The sequence below is a fragment of the Fusarium solani genome (assembly GCF_023522795.1).
Source record: "Fusarium solani strain SB1 chromosome Unknown bctg00000000, whole genome shotgun sequence".
NCBI classification, from domain to species: Eukaryota; Fungi; Ascomycota; class Sordariomycetes; order Hypocreales; family Nectriaceae; genus Fusarium; species Fusarium solani.
Window position 1 is genome coordinate 491,070 of NW_027072157.1, and position 14,748 is coordinate 505,817.

The 14,748-nt window shown below is 54.0% G+C and overlaps 3 protein-coding genes across 3 annotated transcripts; 1 reads left to right on the forward strand and 2 right to left on the reverse strand.

The window, feature by feature from the left end:
• Positions 1-1,061: 1,061 nt before the first annotated feature.
• Positions 1,062-5,351, reverse strand: MRS44_000161 (uncharacterized protein; the record flags this gene model as incomplete). Its single annotated transcript, XM_046274725.2, has 1 exon — positions 1,062-5,351. The coding sequence occupies one exon, from the start codon at positions 5,349-5,351 to the stop codon at positions 1,062-1,064; it is 4,290 nt and encodes a 1,429-aa protein (XP_046129717.2).
• Positions 5,352-5,380: 29 nt separating this feature from the next.
• Positions 5,381-6,547, reverse strand: MRS44_000162 (uncharacterized protein; the record flags this gene model as incomplete). Its single annotated transcript, XM_065623766.1, has 1 exon — positions 5,381-6,547. One exon carries the CDS (start codon positions 6,545-6,547, stop codon positions 5,381-5,383), a length of 1,167 nt encoding a protein of 388 aa, XP_065479667.1.
• A 1,009-nt stretch (positions 6,548-7,556) lies between these two features.
• Positions 7,557-10,975, forward strand: MRS44_000163 (uncharacterized protein; the record flags this gene model as incomplete). Its single annotated transcript, XM_065623770.1, has 2 exons — positions 7,557-8,361; positions 8,418-10,975. The coding sequence occupies 2 exons, from the start codon at positions 7,557-7,559 to the stop codon at positions 10,973-10,975; spliced, it is 3,363 nt and encodes a 1,120-aa protein (XP_065479668.1).
• Between the last annotated feature and the right edge of the window lie 3,773 nt (positions 10,976-14,748).

Below are 14,748 nucleotides of genomic sequence, written 5' to 3' on the forward strand. Positions count from 1 at the left end.
TCTAAAAGAAGGGATAGTTGCTGGGTAGGGCTAGCAGCATCTCCCGTCTCCTATCCCGTCCCCCGTCCTAAATTACCCAGCCTTATGACCGAGATGCTCATCTCTTGTCCTTCTCTTGCAAATGTGTCCCCCTGGGTTACGCCAGGCCAACAGCAAGAGAATTCCATTCTCAAAAGAAACGTCGACTTTTTTTCTTCTGCGGCGAGATTCCAGAACTCGCTACACACGCCCCCTCCCCTCTACAACCCGAATGGTTTGCTTTTTTTTCTTCTCTTTTGTTCCCTGTCACCCAGTGCCGAAGGACAACCAGAAAAACTTTTTCATGAAAAATTCTTACAAGGGATAAAAAAGAAAAGAAACATAATTTTTGTTCAATTTTTTTTGTGGTCACACGATAATTTTTCGTGATGCTGTCAGTATCCGTTCAAGCCTTCAATACAACCCATTGGCACCAGTCAGTCATCCATGGATCCAATCTCATGCAAAAGCTTCAGCCTCGACAAATGATCGGCTGCGTATCTCTGACGTCGGTGCGGCTGCTCCGCGATCAGCGTGACTTCATCCTGCAGCCAGAGGACGTGCTTGCACATGGTACCCTTGAGTCTCACCTACGGCCAGTCCATGCCCATTACAATCCATGTCATGTCCTGCCTGTCGTCGCCCTGGCCATCATCCGCATAACACACCTCCCTTGTCAATGCGATTAATTAGAAAGATAACCCGCGCGCGTCTCGTCTCGTCTCAATGGAATGCTCTCTCATGTCTGTTGTATTCATACAACTCAGGTATGCAGCATAATTACTCGTAATAATCAAAACCATTTATCCGTGTCCTGTCCTTGCCTTGCCTTTCCTTACTCCTGGTAATGCCGTGTCCGTTTCCTTTTGCCAATTTCCTCTCCCTTGCTCGACACTCTTTGGTTCGCTTCATTATCATCTATCAAAAAAAGACCACAAAATTCCACAAACGCCGCAAATATGCATAACTCAGGACACGTCCTCCTCATCATGCGCACTCGTACATTGCAATGAATGCTCATGCATGCATGCACTTGCTCTGCCTTAGGCAAAGCTGTCTTCTGCGTTCCACCGGCTGCTCCTCAACGTGTCAATCTCGTGATTCGTCTCAGGTTCAAGCGCCGCATCCTTGCAGCTTGGAGCATCGTCGCCGACGAGTGTCTCGTCTGGTAGCAGGCCCTCGGCCACCAGCGTCTGAAACACCCCATCCTTGGCCAGAACCACCTCTCGGTTGATGGCAAGGCCATCCAGCTTTCGTAATCTCTTGCAGCTCGCCACAAACACGATTTGGTGCAACCTTCGCCTCAACTTGGTCGTCTCATCCAGCCGCTTGGCAAACAGCTCGTCCCGCTCAACCTCGGCGTCAGGAAGCACGAACGGATCTACAGATTCGCTGCGGTCCCTGGAAACCATCACCTGCATCGTGGGGTAGAAGCCGATTGTTACCGGGTTATCTCTCAGGTCGAGTTGTGTGAGATGGGGGAACTCGATGAGCAACTCCGTCACCATGGTCGAGTCGGCAAGTCGGTTGCCAGCCACCAAGAGCTTCTTCAACCGGGGAATGAAGCGAAGTGGCTCCAGATCACGAATCGCGTTGAAGTTGATGTTCAACGTCCGGAGGTTGGGCATCAGCTGACCCAGGTTGTCTGGCAATGCTTGGAGGCCACAGTTCGCCAGCTCCAGAAGCTGAAGGTTGAGGAAGTCGACCGTCGGCTCAAACGAGCCCAAGTAGTTCCCAGAAAGGAAGAGCTTTCGGACCTCATAAGCTTCCGACAAGAAGCTGAGATCAAGCGATTGTTCACCATACTGCTCTCTGAGGCTCAGGCTGTCAAGTCGTCGAGCTCGGTTGAAGCCCGCCAGGTCAACAATGCGGTTGCGATCAGCATGCAGTGAGTGCAAGTTGGGCAGGTTGCTAATATCCAGAGAGGTGAGTCTGTTGTCGCTGAGATCCAATTGACGAAGCCCCTTGACCTCTGTGGCCACCGTGAAGCTTTCGAGCCTGTTCTTGGAGAGCCTCAGTCGTACCAGCGCCGGTGCAAGCTCCAGATTCCGAACTGACGAAATTTGGTTGCCGCTCAGATCAAGCTCAGTAAGGCGCTCCATCTTGACCCGTGCAAAGTCGACTTCCTCGATTAGGTTATCCCGAGCTCGAAGAGTGAGAAGTCCATCGTGGGTATCAAGTCCATCCAGGCTTGTCAGTTGGTTGTTGTCAGCCTTGATGCTTCGCAAGTGTACCAGACCCTTGAGTGCCGACAGGCTCTTGACCTCGTTGCCGGAAATATCCACGTATTGAAGGTTCATCAAGTGATCCCACGACGTCAACTCAGTGAGCATGTTCTGTGACACCTTGAACTGCCGCACACTTGACGGCACACCGTCCAGATGTCCCAGCGTGTTGTTGGAAGCATCCAAAGTCACCAGCTTGCCGCAGAATTGATCAAGCATGTGAAGGCTTCCTAGCCGCTTCTCATGCAGATCCAAGTCTGTAATGTCCTCCCAGTAAGGCTCGTAGGGCTCAACCTCACTAAGCTTGTCCACAAGTTCCCGTATCGTCATGGACATGACCTTCTTAGAGCCATCGCCGGTTGCCATGTGTCGACGTCCCATAACATAGCTGACCTCAAAGCCGAACGACTGGTCCGAGTTGTTAAGAGTGAACTCAGACAATGGGCTGAGGGAGAGCTTTCCAACGTTTTGCCCGAGAAGAGCACTGTCATCCGGAGGGACTGACAGCAGGTTGTTGCGCGGTGTGTGGTTGACGATGAAGCTGAGGCTGGCACGACGGCCATCGGGTGTCTTGTGGCTGATCACGCTCGTCTCACCAATGATGCTGATCTGTCGATCTTCAGTTGGGACTTCGATTGTGCTCTCTTCATCCTGCTCGTCGATGCGCGACACAGGTCTCGGGATGAAAGCCGGGCCGCTAGAAGCAACACTTCGTGATACAACACGGTTACTGCGCACTGATCCTTGGCCGCCGTTCTTGAGAGCTGACTTGCCAATGCTGGGATAACCTGGCGATTTCTTAGGGGTCGGATTGGAGCTAAGATGTCCCTCGGGCAGCTCTGGGTCGTCCTCAAGATTGTCCAAGTCTTCTGCCAACACGTCCTGGATGACGGATGCCACTGGCGAGGAAAACGTGATAGTGAGGTTGCGTCTCTTTGTGGTCGTTGAGGGCGTGTTGCTAGCCTGGTCGTAATGAATATCAGTCGAGCCTTCAACCGACTCATTCATATCCAGCTCTGAATCCTCCATGACGCGCGCATCCAGTTTCTGAAACTCTTCTCGAGCAAGGCTTGCCACGTTCGGGCTGAGTTGTCCATCAGGAGACAAGGTCGTGTAGCCTCGACTAGACCGAGGCCGTGGTGCCCTGGAAGGGCTGACTGGTGACCTTGCCTGGCTTGGGCTGCCCGCTGCGTCCGTTTTCTTAGCTGTGGTCAACTGCAGGTTTTGCATCTCCCTGGTTAGGTCAACGGAGAGATCCGGAATGCTGGCGAATGGGTCATCCTCGCTGTCTGAGGGCAGGATGTTGCTGGACCGGCGACGAGTTGGTGTTTCCTTCTTCTTGATCCAAATGTTATTCTGCTTGTCCAGATACATACTGCCAACTCGATCTGGGATAAGATGTGACACGCTTTCCGGCATAATGGTCTTGCGCGTGTCAGAGCCCCGAGAAGATCCTGTCGGATATGTCCTGTTGGTGGAAGCGGTCGAGGAATGAGAATGGTAGTCTCGTGACGGGCTTGGAGGCGTGCCGTTGTGAGCAGGATTGAACGACAACCGAATGTTAGGCGGGTCGCTGATGGCCTCATCGTCGGTGGTATATGGAACATCTGATCTGGTGCGCGAGTTCTCGTCAATCTGGCGTTCAATCTCCAAAGCAGCCCGGATCGCATCCTGTGCGAGGCCCATAGATCGCATGGATGAGGAGATGATATCTCCCATATCGCTCAGTTCTTGATACTTTTTCAATCGGTTGATGAGCTCAGGGTCCTCTTGACGCTGGGGAAGTCTCGACACAGGTCTGCCCTCACGGCTGGGAGGTCGAGACAGAGGCTCCCCCGTCGATTGGTAAGAGGAGTCCGGGTCCTCAGCAGAGGGGGTACGCTCGGCTTCTGATTCCTCCACGCTTGACAAGACAGGCGGCTTCACCTGGTTGCGGATCATGGCCATGATCTGGGCCGCCTGGTCAACAAAGTCCTGAGTCCTAATCGACGGCTTCCGGTCTGTCTCGCCAAGAGCATCGCTGGCCATGCTCTCGTTCTGAAGTGCCCGGATCGGGGACTTCTTCGGCAGGTGGCGGATATCGCCGTCCTCGGAATTGGCCACCGGGCTTTGATCACTGCGTTGTGACGATCCGCGACTCGGTGTAGGGCTACGAGGTCGAAGAATTGTTCTCATAGCAAGAACGCTTGGGTTCGCCAACTGGAAGTCCCCAGGTCGAGCATCCTTGCGCTTCTTCCCCATTGCCGATTGCATGTCGCGAGACGCTGATTCTACGCCTTCCAGCCAGTCTTCACGACCAAAGGCGATGTCGGAACGGTGAAGTGTGCGTCGACGCTTGGGCGTAGGATCTTTAGACGGTGAGGTCCGCGGCCTCTTGCCCTCTGAGCCAGAGTCACGTTTGGGAGTACCAGCATTGTCTGGGCCACCCTTTGCCGGACTGAGATTCTTTCGGATCACACTAGAAGTCGAAAATGTTCGGTGGTGTTTGCTGCTGGACGAAGACATGGACTTGTTTCGTCGCCTGCGAACAAGGAGCTCAGAATCCTCTCCAGGGGACTCTGGGTACCGAAATAATGGCTCGACAGGGTGTGACGAGAGAGGGTGAGGAGCGGCGTTCTCTTTATCCGAGTAGGGGGATCCTGCCTGTGAGACATAGGAAATGTCCTCACTGAATTCGTATCCTTCGAGGTCGCCTCCGCCAAACTGGCTAACCGACCTCATGCCAGGCGTCTGGTCAGCTTGTGGGACAGGACTAGAGGCCGCCACAGGCCCTTGGTGGACTGGAGAGCTCGCTTGGTCTGTATGAGCTGGCGAGCCAAGAGACTGCCGGGAAGGGGTTGCAGACATCCCTTCCTCAAATTGGCTGATTCGTCGGAGGAGTGTCTGGTTGGTAAAGGTGTCGTAAGGGCCGAAGAGCTTCAGAGGGCTTGTAGCAGACGACGGCCTGTGTCCGGGAGCGATCTCCCGTTTATCGGGGCTGGGGAAAGGAGCCCGAGGCATCGAAGGGCTCAAGTTAAAATAATCGGAGTGGTATGGGTTGGTGATTTCCGTCCGGACAGAAGGGAACTGCTTAGGAGTGCTGGCCTGCAGAGACTCTTCGGGAAGCATTCCACTCGTATCAACGCCCAGGCCCGGGCTCAGGTCGCGATAGCGGAAAGAGCCTTCCCGGATCGGCCTCCTCTCTGCAAATTCAGGAAACCTCCCCTGCGTGCGTATTCCTCGGTATCCTCCATAGAGCCAGATGCCCCCTCGTCAGTCTTATCGAATCCTGTTTGAGGATCAACATTCGGATCGAGTAGCATCTGGTTGATTCGAAGAGCCTCGAGCTTCTGTTTCAATGTGTCGGCTGGCAATTCGATAGGTGCAAAGTCCATCTTGCCATCCTTGTCGCTCTGCTTGCCGATGAGGATCGGGCTGAAGTCCTCGTTGCGAATCACGCTCTGGCCACTAAGTTTCCGAACACTGCCATCCGCATCCTGAGAGGCGCTCAAGCAGCTTTCGTCTCGGTAAATATCCTCTCGTTGTCGTGAAGGTGTCTCGTCATCTCTTGGACTGAGTTGGCTCGAAGCCATGGAATCCTCCACATTAAGCTTGTACTTGATTTCTCTCTTCGCCCTCCTGGGGCTTGGGCTTGGTGTAACTTCGTTAGGATATACTGGCTCTTCGTCCTCAAGTTCATCTAGCTCATCCAAGGCGTCCAGTCCTGTGTTGATGTCGTTGCTCGCGATACGTTGGGGGTAGGAGGGTGGGCTGGACGGCATCACCGAAGACTCAGGTTCAGGTTGCTCCTCGTCATCTTCGTGGTCTTCGGGGGCGGATGGCGGTTTGAACATGTCTTGAAGACCGGTCGCAGCGGAGCAAAATAGGTCGCGCTGCTCTCCGTACTGGACGTCCCCGTACACTAGACGTCGCTTCCACTCTGGTGTATCCTGGGGTTTTCCTGGTGACGACTTATGTTGCACTGTGTTATGAACAACAGAACCACTTGTGGAGGCAGAGACAGATCTGCTGGCGTATCTTCCACGCGAAAGCCTAAACTCCTGCGACGGCTTGGTAATGCGAAGGCTCGAGATGTTGATGTCGTTCGGTGTTCGCTCGCTGAGGACATTGGCGCTAGTATCGTGGGGGTGTGCCAATTGAGGACGGGGACCAAACGTTCTACGCGGTATCCGACTCGGTGTCTCTCTTGGCTTGGTCTTGGGGGAGTCGGTGTCTTTGAGAGGAGGAAGTTGGACAGCTGATGCGTCGGATCCGACCTGGGAGGGCCAGTCCTCGGACAGGGAGTCCAACCAAGCGTGCTCCATGGCGACGCCTAAAAGAGTAATTCGAGGCAAGAAGTGTCAATGCGACTCCATAAACCAAAAAAGAGGAAATGCGATCGACTGCGGGGTCGCAAAGCTCAATGTTGTTTATGCGTCGCGATGTGTGTATACTCGACCAGGCGAGGGGGTGGTAGCGGGATAGTGAAATGAAGATGTATTAAAACACGAGCGAATGATAGGGATTCAAGAGGTAGCCATGAGGTCTGAACAAGATATCAAACAGAAAGAACCATGTGGGAGTCAAGGTCGCGAGACGATGTTGCGCGTATCCTTGAACTTGGAGTCTGGAATAAACGAATAAACAAGACAGGGGTGTTGATTGGGGTTCGGTTGGTTGCCGTGTCAACCACACGGTCGTAAAAGAATATGACACGCCAAACTAACCCTCTCTGAGTATGATAGCAAAAATACTAAATTTAAGGCCTAAGAATTTTAAGAAAATTATCATAAGTAATTCAATGATATTAGAAAATGATGATATTTTTATTTCTCCTATTTATCCCCTTATTTGCTTATGGTTAGGCTATGAAGTTAGCCCTTTCTGCCATCTTAGCTGATCGCGGGTGTCATTCCTCCTGCAGATCACGTGCTGGGTCACGAATTCTTTGTTTCTAGCTCTCTGCACGCATTCGGCCTGAGCAAACGGTCGGCAAAAGTCTCAACATCACCTCTTTGAGTCTTCAGGACATCGTCCACGGCATATTCCACTTCTTTCGACTTCTTTCGCCTGTCTTCGAGGCTGCGTGCCGGCTTTCACAAAACCACTTTACGCGCTCTCACGTGAGAAACGCGGGGGCGCGTCTCCCCTGGCGACGGCGTGAAATCAATCAACGGCCAAGCATACACCACAACGCACAGGTGACGACAAATGCGGGCCGATCAACCGAGATAACGACGTTTTGCGCCTCCTGGAACCCTACCGACTTATTTATGTACCTATTCAGGACGACGACCTTTGAAATCGAGGGCGATACCCTCTGACGCCGACATCATGCAGCGCGTCGATCCATCAGCCGATGAGCTTTCGTTAGAATGGGGGGAGGATACAATCTACTGCGAAGCGACATGCGCCCCCGAGGATGTCTTGTATGAGGGATCGGACGACGAGGATTACGATAACCCAATCTCGCGGAAACTACGATACGAAGAAGCCGGGCAGCGATACCTCGACGGAAAGACACCTTTCCTTATTACAGCATCACTCAAGGGCCCGTTCGACTCAAAATCCGGCCGCTGGGTGAACCCGTGGCGATCCAAACACCGCACAACCGGGACATCGCAAGGAGTACGGACATCACCAGGCAAATTATTGAGGTCGGCACAAGTGAAGCGCAATGTGTCAATTCCGGAGACGACCCTCACAGCACCGGGCGACAGCCTAGAGTGTCATTTGCCAAGCCCCGAGAGCCTCAAACAGGCTTCAGTTGCAGGAGGGCATGCGTATTTGGAGGAAGATGAACTAGCAAAGGTCCAAGAGTGGAGGGAAGCGATAGAACCTGGAGATGCGGCAAGAGATCGGTTCTGGACATCAACACCACAGTCATCATTGTCGGCGAGAAAGAGGAAAGCGAAGGGATCATCATGGTTAAAGCATTTAGCCACCAAACGACGACGTACAGATATCATGGAATCCGGGCCCGTCAACACTCCTGTCCCACAACGATCGCATCCCATCACCATTGTCGACGATCAGGATGACTATGGTGACGCGCCGACTACATCTTTCAACAGCGTCCCGGATCGCTTACCATCCTCGGCTCTTGCTGCCAACAGATTCTTTGCGCCGTCCCAAACTAGTGACTGGGAGGGGATACTCAAGCTGCAACTGACGTGGATGAACTGGTTCAGCCAGATCGTCGGTCGTCTGCTGTTTCTTCCAACTCCTTAGTCAAGCGCATCTCACCAGTTCGCGATCTTGGGAAATGCACCCAAGACGAAGAGGCCAAGCATGCAGAGGATGAACTTTCTCGTGATAACATTGCGTCAATGCAGGCTGCCGCCACTTTATCATCGCCGATATCGCAAAGACAACACATGCCAGCCGCCTTTCGAAGTACCAATTGTTCTCGGCACAGCATGCAACGACAAAGTCAAATCAAGCCAGCGTCACCCAGTCAACAACCTTCACAAAACTATGATGCAGAGTCTTATCTGTCCATATCCTCAGAAGACGACAAATCTTCCAGTCCTTCGCCGGCTTTTGAAACACAAGAAGATCAAAGCTTCTGCTTCAAGATGCGCCCAAAGCATATTGCAGTGACTGAAATCGTCGAAACAAGTTCTCTTGTGCCAACATCAGTATCTGCTGAAGATCCCCAGGCCAGCGTCAGCGAAGAGGAATCTTGGTCTGGCTTGTCGTCTGTGGACGAAGCCTCTGGAGTACTCGCCCAGGACGACGACACACCTCGAGGCAAGCCCAACACCGAAGGGCTGGATATCAATATGGCCGACGCCCCTGTTGCCGAACCGATGGACTTGGACAAGCCGGGAATGTCAAGTGATCTGTCGTCAATTTCCAGTCAAGAGTTTACTGGGTTTGATCTCTCTGAAGAAACGCCGGACGACCCCTGCGAGGTAGATACTGCCAGCGATTCGTCTGAGACTGGATCAGATACAGCGATAATGTCTTCTCCTACGCCGGTGGAAGAGGTGATCAAGATTGCCGATATCGAGTCTTCTAGTGACTCCGAAGAGCCGGATGCCGAACCACAAAAGGAGGAAATCTGCGTCGCGGTTGAAGACGACAATTCGAGCCGAGTTGAGGAGACCACAGATTCCGAGGACGAAACGACGGACGAGTCAACCGATCAGGAGGAAGGAGATTCTGCGAATTCATCAACGGCATCTAGGAACAAGTCTTCACAAGTTTTGCCTCACAAAGACCAGAGCAAGGCATCGCCAGTTCAATGTACACCACCTAAAGCCAACAGTTCTATCACCAGCCCTTCTCACGGAGCTTCCCTCCTAAAAAGCTCGGTGAAGAAACATATTTCGCAGAGCTCTTGGTCGAAGTTCGCTCGCATTGCCGAGAGCCCTCTCGCATCACCCACCGCTCGCCGTTTGCAGCGCAAAGAAAGCAATACTCCATTGCCCAACACTCCGATTACAAACAAGGTATTAAGCCGGATTGGATCGAATGCACGCGTTCCTCCCTCGCAGAAGCAACTGTCGAGCCCCATCAATGGAGATGAAAATGGCCATCAAGCAGAGTCGAGTCCCAATCCCGGACCCAAAGCTGCAGAATTGGAGCAAACGCCCTCTTCAATCATGCCGCCCACTGGCATTCATGCCATTGAAGCTACGAGGCCCCAATTGGAAGTTCAACAAACACCTCCAAGGGCACCCGATGCCATGGATGTTGACCAGCAAGACCCCAAAGGAGACTTGCCAGTTCCCTTTTCACAGCAGAGTCCATGGGCGGAAAGCAAGCTATCCCAATACGCATCAATGGCAATGGATCGACTGCCTACAATCGACAGCGCTCAAGAATCTACTCCACTGAACAAGAGACACGACTCCTTCGCGACGACATCTCCAGCAGCCCAGACCCCCTGGACAGAGGAGACGACCCGAATCTCCATGATGGGACAGACGCGCATACCCGCCATTGCTGAGGAGGATCACATGGCAGTGGATGTGCCAAACACTCCTGAGATGACATTGAATGCCAGTGCCCAGGTTCAGAACGAGGCTCCGGTTATCACCCCAGCTCTGGTCGCTCGACCTGCTATGCCTGAACCGCAGTTTTCTGTCAAGTCATTCGCTTCGTTCATGTCTTCTCCCGAAAGCCGCCCTCGTAAAGCCAGACGGGCCAGCTGGAGAGACTCAGGTTCTCGTCTTCCCAGCACACAAGGCATTTTGGCCTCAGCGACCAAGAATCCCTGGGAGCGCAGCAGTTCACAGCGTCGTGTGTCATGGGCGCCTCTACCTCATGAAACCGAGGGACAGGAAAGCATACCGGCAACCCCAACGCCTTTGGTAGTCCTAGCCCGCGCAGCGTCCCCTCCACCCACAACCCCAATCGAGGACCTCCCTACCTCCGAGGACGCCAAGTTCCGCAAGCACTTCAACGCTGTGGCCCGTCGGAGCAACATGGCCCATGGAAATGCCTACTACCAGCGCCTACTACCCTCGGAGTCGCAGCGCACAGTCGGAAGTCCTGAACCGGACGCCATGGCGGAGACGTTCCTCACGGCCGACCAACTCCGACAGAAGCAGCAGCAGCAGCAAAACTGCAACCAGCACCACTTGGCGGATCACACTAAGAGCGACCGCGAGACGGATGAGTCACAGGATCCTCTGGACATGGTGGAGGACGTTTTCCGCGAGATTGGCGACTTTCTGGAGAAGTGGGATGTGGACAACACCAAGACACCCCAACCCGCTCAGGGGCCACAGAGCCCTTGGTGAATGGTCGACCAACAGATGCACATTTTTTAAAGGCGCTATGGAAAGCCTTGTTTTTCTCGGAAGCTACGGCAAGGACAGATACTACGGAAAAGGATTTGAAATGTTTTTGGTTTTGTGAATGAATTATTATTCACGTATCGGTACACCGGTCAGGACAAGCATGTCAAGGAGTTCAGGGGGAAGGCAAGGCAAGGCAAAACGAACGGCACGATTGCATGACACGAGGACGGGTGTTTACCCAACAGTTGGGCGTTTGTATGCAAAGATACCTCGAGTAGACAATTTTTTGTTTCATATTCAAAAGCTGCATAAGATGAAAAGTCTGTCTATGCCTTCACGTGGTTGAATCGTCGAAGCTCTACGGTCGTGATACTACAAGCCTACGATTATCTTGAAACTACGTAAAAAGAAACCTTTGGACACCGCTCCTCGTAATATCAATGATGACGAAGAAGCAAAAACCCTATTCCTGTCTCAGGGGGGCCATCAGAAACGTGCATCCTGTGCCCCCTACGTTGGCTGTCAGAGCCCATGAGTGCGCGGTGCCGTAGCTGATTCGCCAGATGGCTCCCCGGGGTATTATTTCTAATAGAACCTACGCCACGAGACATTATGCCAGGAACTGATGAGCCGAGTAATACGCTTTTCCAACACATCTCCCCGAGCTGCCAAGGCAAGGGGAGAAAGGTACAAGAACAGTTGTCGGAGTACCTCTCAGCCCTGGACACACGCCCCCCATGGCAACCATGACTAGGCGCGCAGGGCCGCCGCCATCTGGGGTCCCGGGGAGCACATGGCTGCGAGGGAGGCCTTCTGTGGCCGGGTCGCGGATCGACGATGCTCCTCGATCGAGGGTGCGGTGAAGCTCGGCCAGCGTCAGCGGACGTTCCGGGTGGCAGGGAGATTAACGTCGGTGAGGAACGAAGCCTAGAGTGTTCCCAGTACCAAGATTCCGGGAAACGGGTACCCTGGAGATGATCCTGTTCAGGGGGATTCGACCTCCGTGTTGAAAGGTATGAGGCCAAGTGGTTGACGACGTCTCAGGGCTGAATATCTCGGGGCGACGCCGGCGGAGCGACGGGTGGAGCACTCTGCCCGTCCAGTCCGGTCCCGGGACGGGATGCCTGCGCTGGAGGAGACAGCTTATTAGTCGGATCCGAGAGGGCGTGGCCCACGCAGCATCTCGTAGCAATCCCGCTGTTCCCTTTGCCAGTAACTAGGGTTGTCGTCTCTTGTCTCCTCTGTCACCAACTCCGACTAGGGTGGTCGCTGCAAGAGCAAGCCCCATCTTCTAGAGTCAGACGACATCCAGCTTTGTGGGCTTGTACCCATCTGTTCCACCTTCATCTGCTCAGGGAGGGCAGTCCGTGTGTGTTGGATCAGATAGAGGAGAGGTTGAGGGTGGGGGGACATTGGGACTCGAGCATGATCGAGACCTTGCCCCTACTCCCGCGGATATCCAGATTTGAATCTCTGGGCGTCGGGCTGTGGGAGATGTGGTTAAACTTTCCCATATGGCGAACATGGCTGCCAGACCAGACTAGCTTCGAGAAGCAAAGGCAGCACACGACAACCTCGTGTGATCATCGTTCCAAAGAGCTTCTCGCTTCCCCTTCCCCTGAATTGGCGTTGGCCCAACGATCAAGAGCCTGTCTCACTTGTGACAATTTAGCTCGCCTCGTCATTCTAAATGCAACGGGGGGATTCGCGCCTCCCAAACAATCAAGGCCGGCCGGGGTTTGAGGTTGAGTTTGGAGCGTCATGGAGCGGGCAGTCGAGGCACGTTGTCGATAGACGAGCGACGATTGGCCGGTTGCGGCTCGGCGGGCGATATGCACATCTCCAGGCCAAGGAGGCGAACATGCCTCTGACAAGATAGGGAATGTCTCGCTAAAAGTCGGGGTAGATCAGCGGCTCGACTTATTGGACAATGGCAGCCGGGATGGAGCAGGGAAGGCCGGGCGGAACTGCCTTGGTTCGCTGGATGTCTTGCAAGATGGAGGTTGAAGAGGAGACGGCGGGATGGGACGTGCCGCCAGTAGCTGGGTTCTTGGTGGTGGAGAGGTGTTGGATGGCTTATCAAAGCCCGCTTCTACCGCAACCAAGCAAGTTGAGGCCTTGCCTTGGTTGTTTCGCGCACAAAATTCTGCAGAAAAATTGTGTGCGTGAAACGAAACAAAGTTCATCTTGTTCCATGCTCTTCTGCAACCCTTGCACCGTCCGGGCCGCCGGGGAAGTCGGACCAACAATGTAGCATTGAATCGACGCCGCCGTGATGTCCATGCCATGTATGCGCTGCGTCCTAGGGTAAGGTCAATGCCTGCGCCCCCTCTGTCGGATCAAGGGCATCGATCATGAGACGGGCAACTCAATTCCACCGTTCACAGGTTGCAGCATCCTCATGGCCTTGCTGCAGAGCACTTGCAGGGCCGTTGACAGCCGCGCTGTGCTGGGATAAATTCCTAGCCTGCTGTTTTGGTCCGGCTGTTTCTTGCGGATCGTCTCGCAGCACGCGCATGGTCGCATATCTAGGCGGGGCCGGGGCATGGCATGGCATGGCATTCTGCCTGAGCATATCGACGGACGGTTGCTTCGTGGATTCTCGCATCTAAGAACACGCCCCTAAAGGAAAGAAGGTTATGCAGAAGAGGAAAAAGAAAGGAGCAGAGATAGCGTCCCGCGCCAATCAACCCTATCCGTACTCTGCTTTGCGATGGATACAGTGCAGTACCGGGTACCTACCTCATCCAAAGCTTGAGGCCATGGCACGTAGCAAGATATGGATGGATCGTGGATCGACAGCCAAGCGGAAGTTGCCAGAGAGCCGTCTCGTCTCAATACACGATCCAGGGGGCATGAGCCCGAGATCAAGCGCGCACGAGGTCGGTGCGGAGGCGTATGGGTGAGGGTTGGAAAAGAAAGGGTGTCGCATCTCCCGTCTCACGCCAGCCAGCCAGCCAGCCCTGAACCGAACCATTCAACAGGGTCGACCAGAAAACGTGTCTTGAGGGTTTCATTGTGTCATAACACAGAGCTGATGAGCGATGAGTTGGCTATGATGATGGAATGAGATGACGAGGCTCAGAGCCATTTGTGGGCAGAAGCTTCAAGCTCGGTCAGCGACTGAAAGCTTTGGACGTGGCAAGGCGACACCGGGCGAGACTTCTAATGGTCGCAAGTGACATGTTGTGCGAACGTGTAAGCTCCAGACCGGGAGAGGATGAACCAATCCAAGCCATGTGCGTCCCAGGAAATGCCACCAAAGAATGCCACGGGGGTCATGGTGCCACGGTGCCACGAGAGAGGGTGAGAGATATCCGTCCGTCCTCCGGAGACGGCAGCCGGGCGATCGCTTTTTCGGCAGCAGGTCGCAATGACAAGATGGTTGTTGTTGGGTGTTGGACGATACTCTCAAGTGCACAAAGAAGAACTCACACTGTTGGGCCGACTGACCAGAGCCGCCCCGAGATGTCATGATCTTGGCGGGCGGCCTGGAGCATCACATGACACCCCCCAGCTTCCAATGCCCGCCAAACGGAAAGAGAGCCCCGCACTAGATCGAATCGAGACACCGTTTGAATCGCGCATACAGACCACCAGATGCAACAGACTGGGGTCGAGATTCGAGCCAGCACCAGCCTGAGGGTGAGGGCCCTGGTGGGGACGGTGCGATAACGGGGGAAAATGACGAGATGCGTTGAGAGTGGTCCGTCTCTTGCAGCGCGTCTGCTCGTTTCGTGGCGCGAAAACGGAGCAGTCCGAGAGAGAGGGAC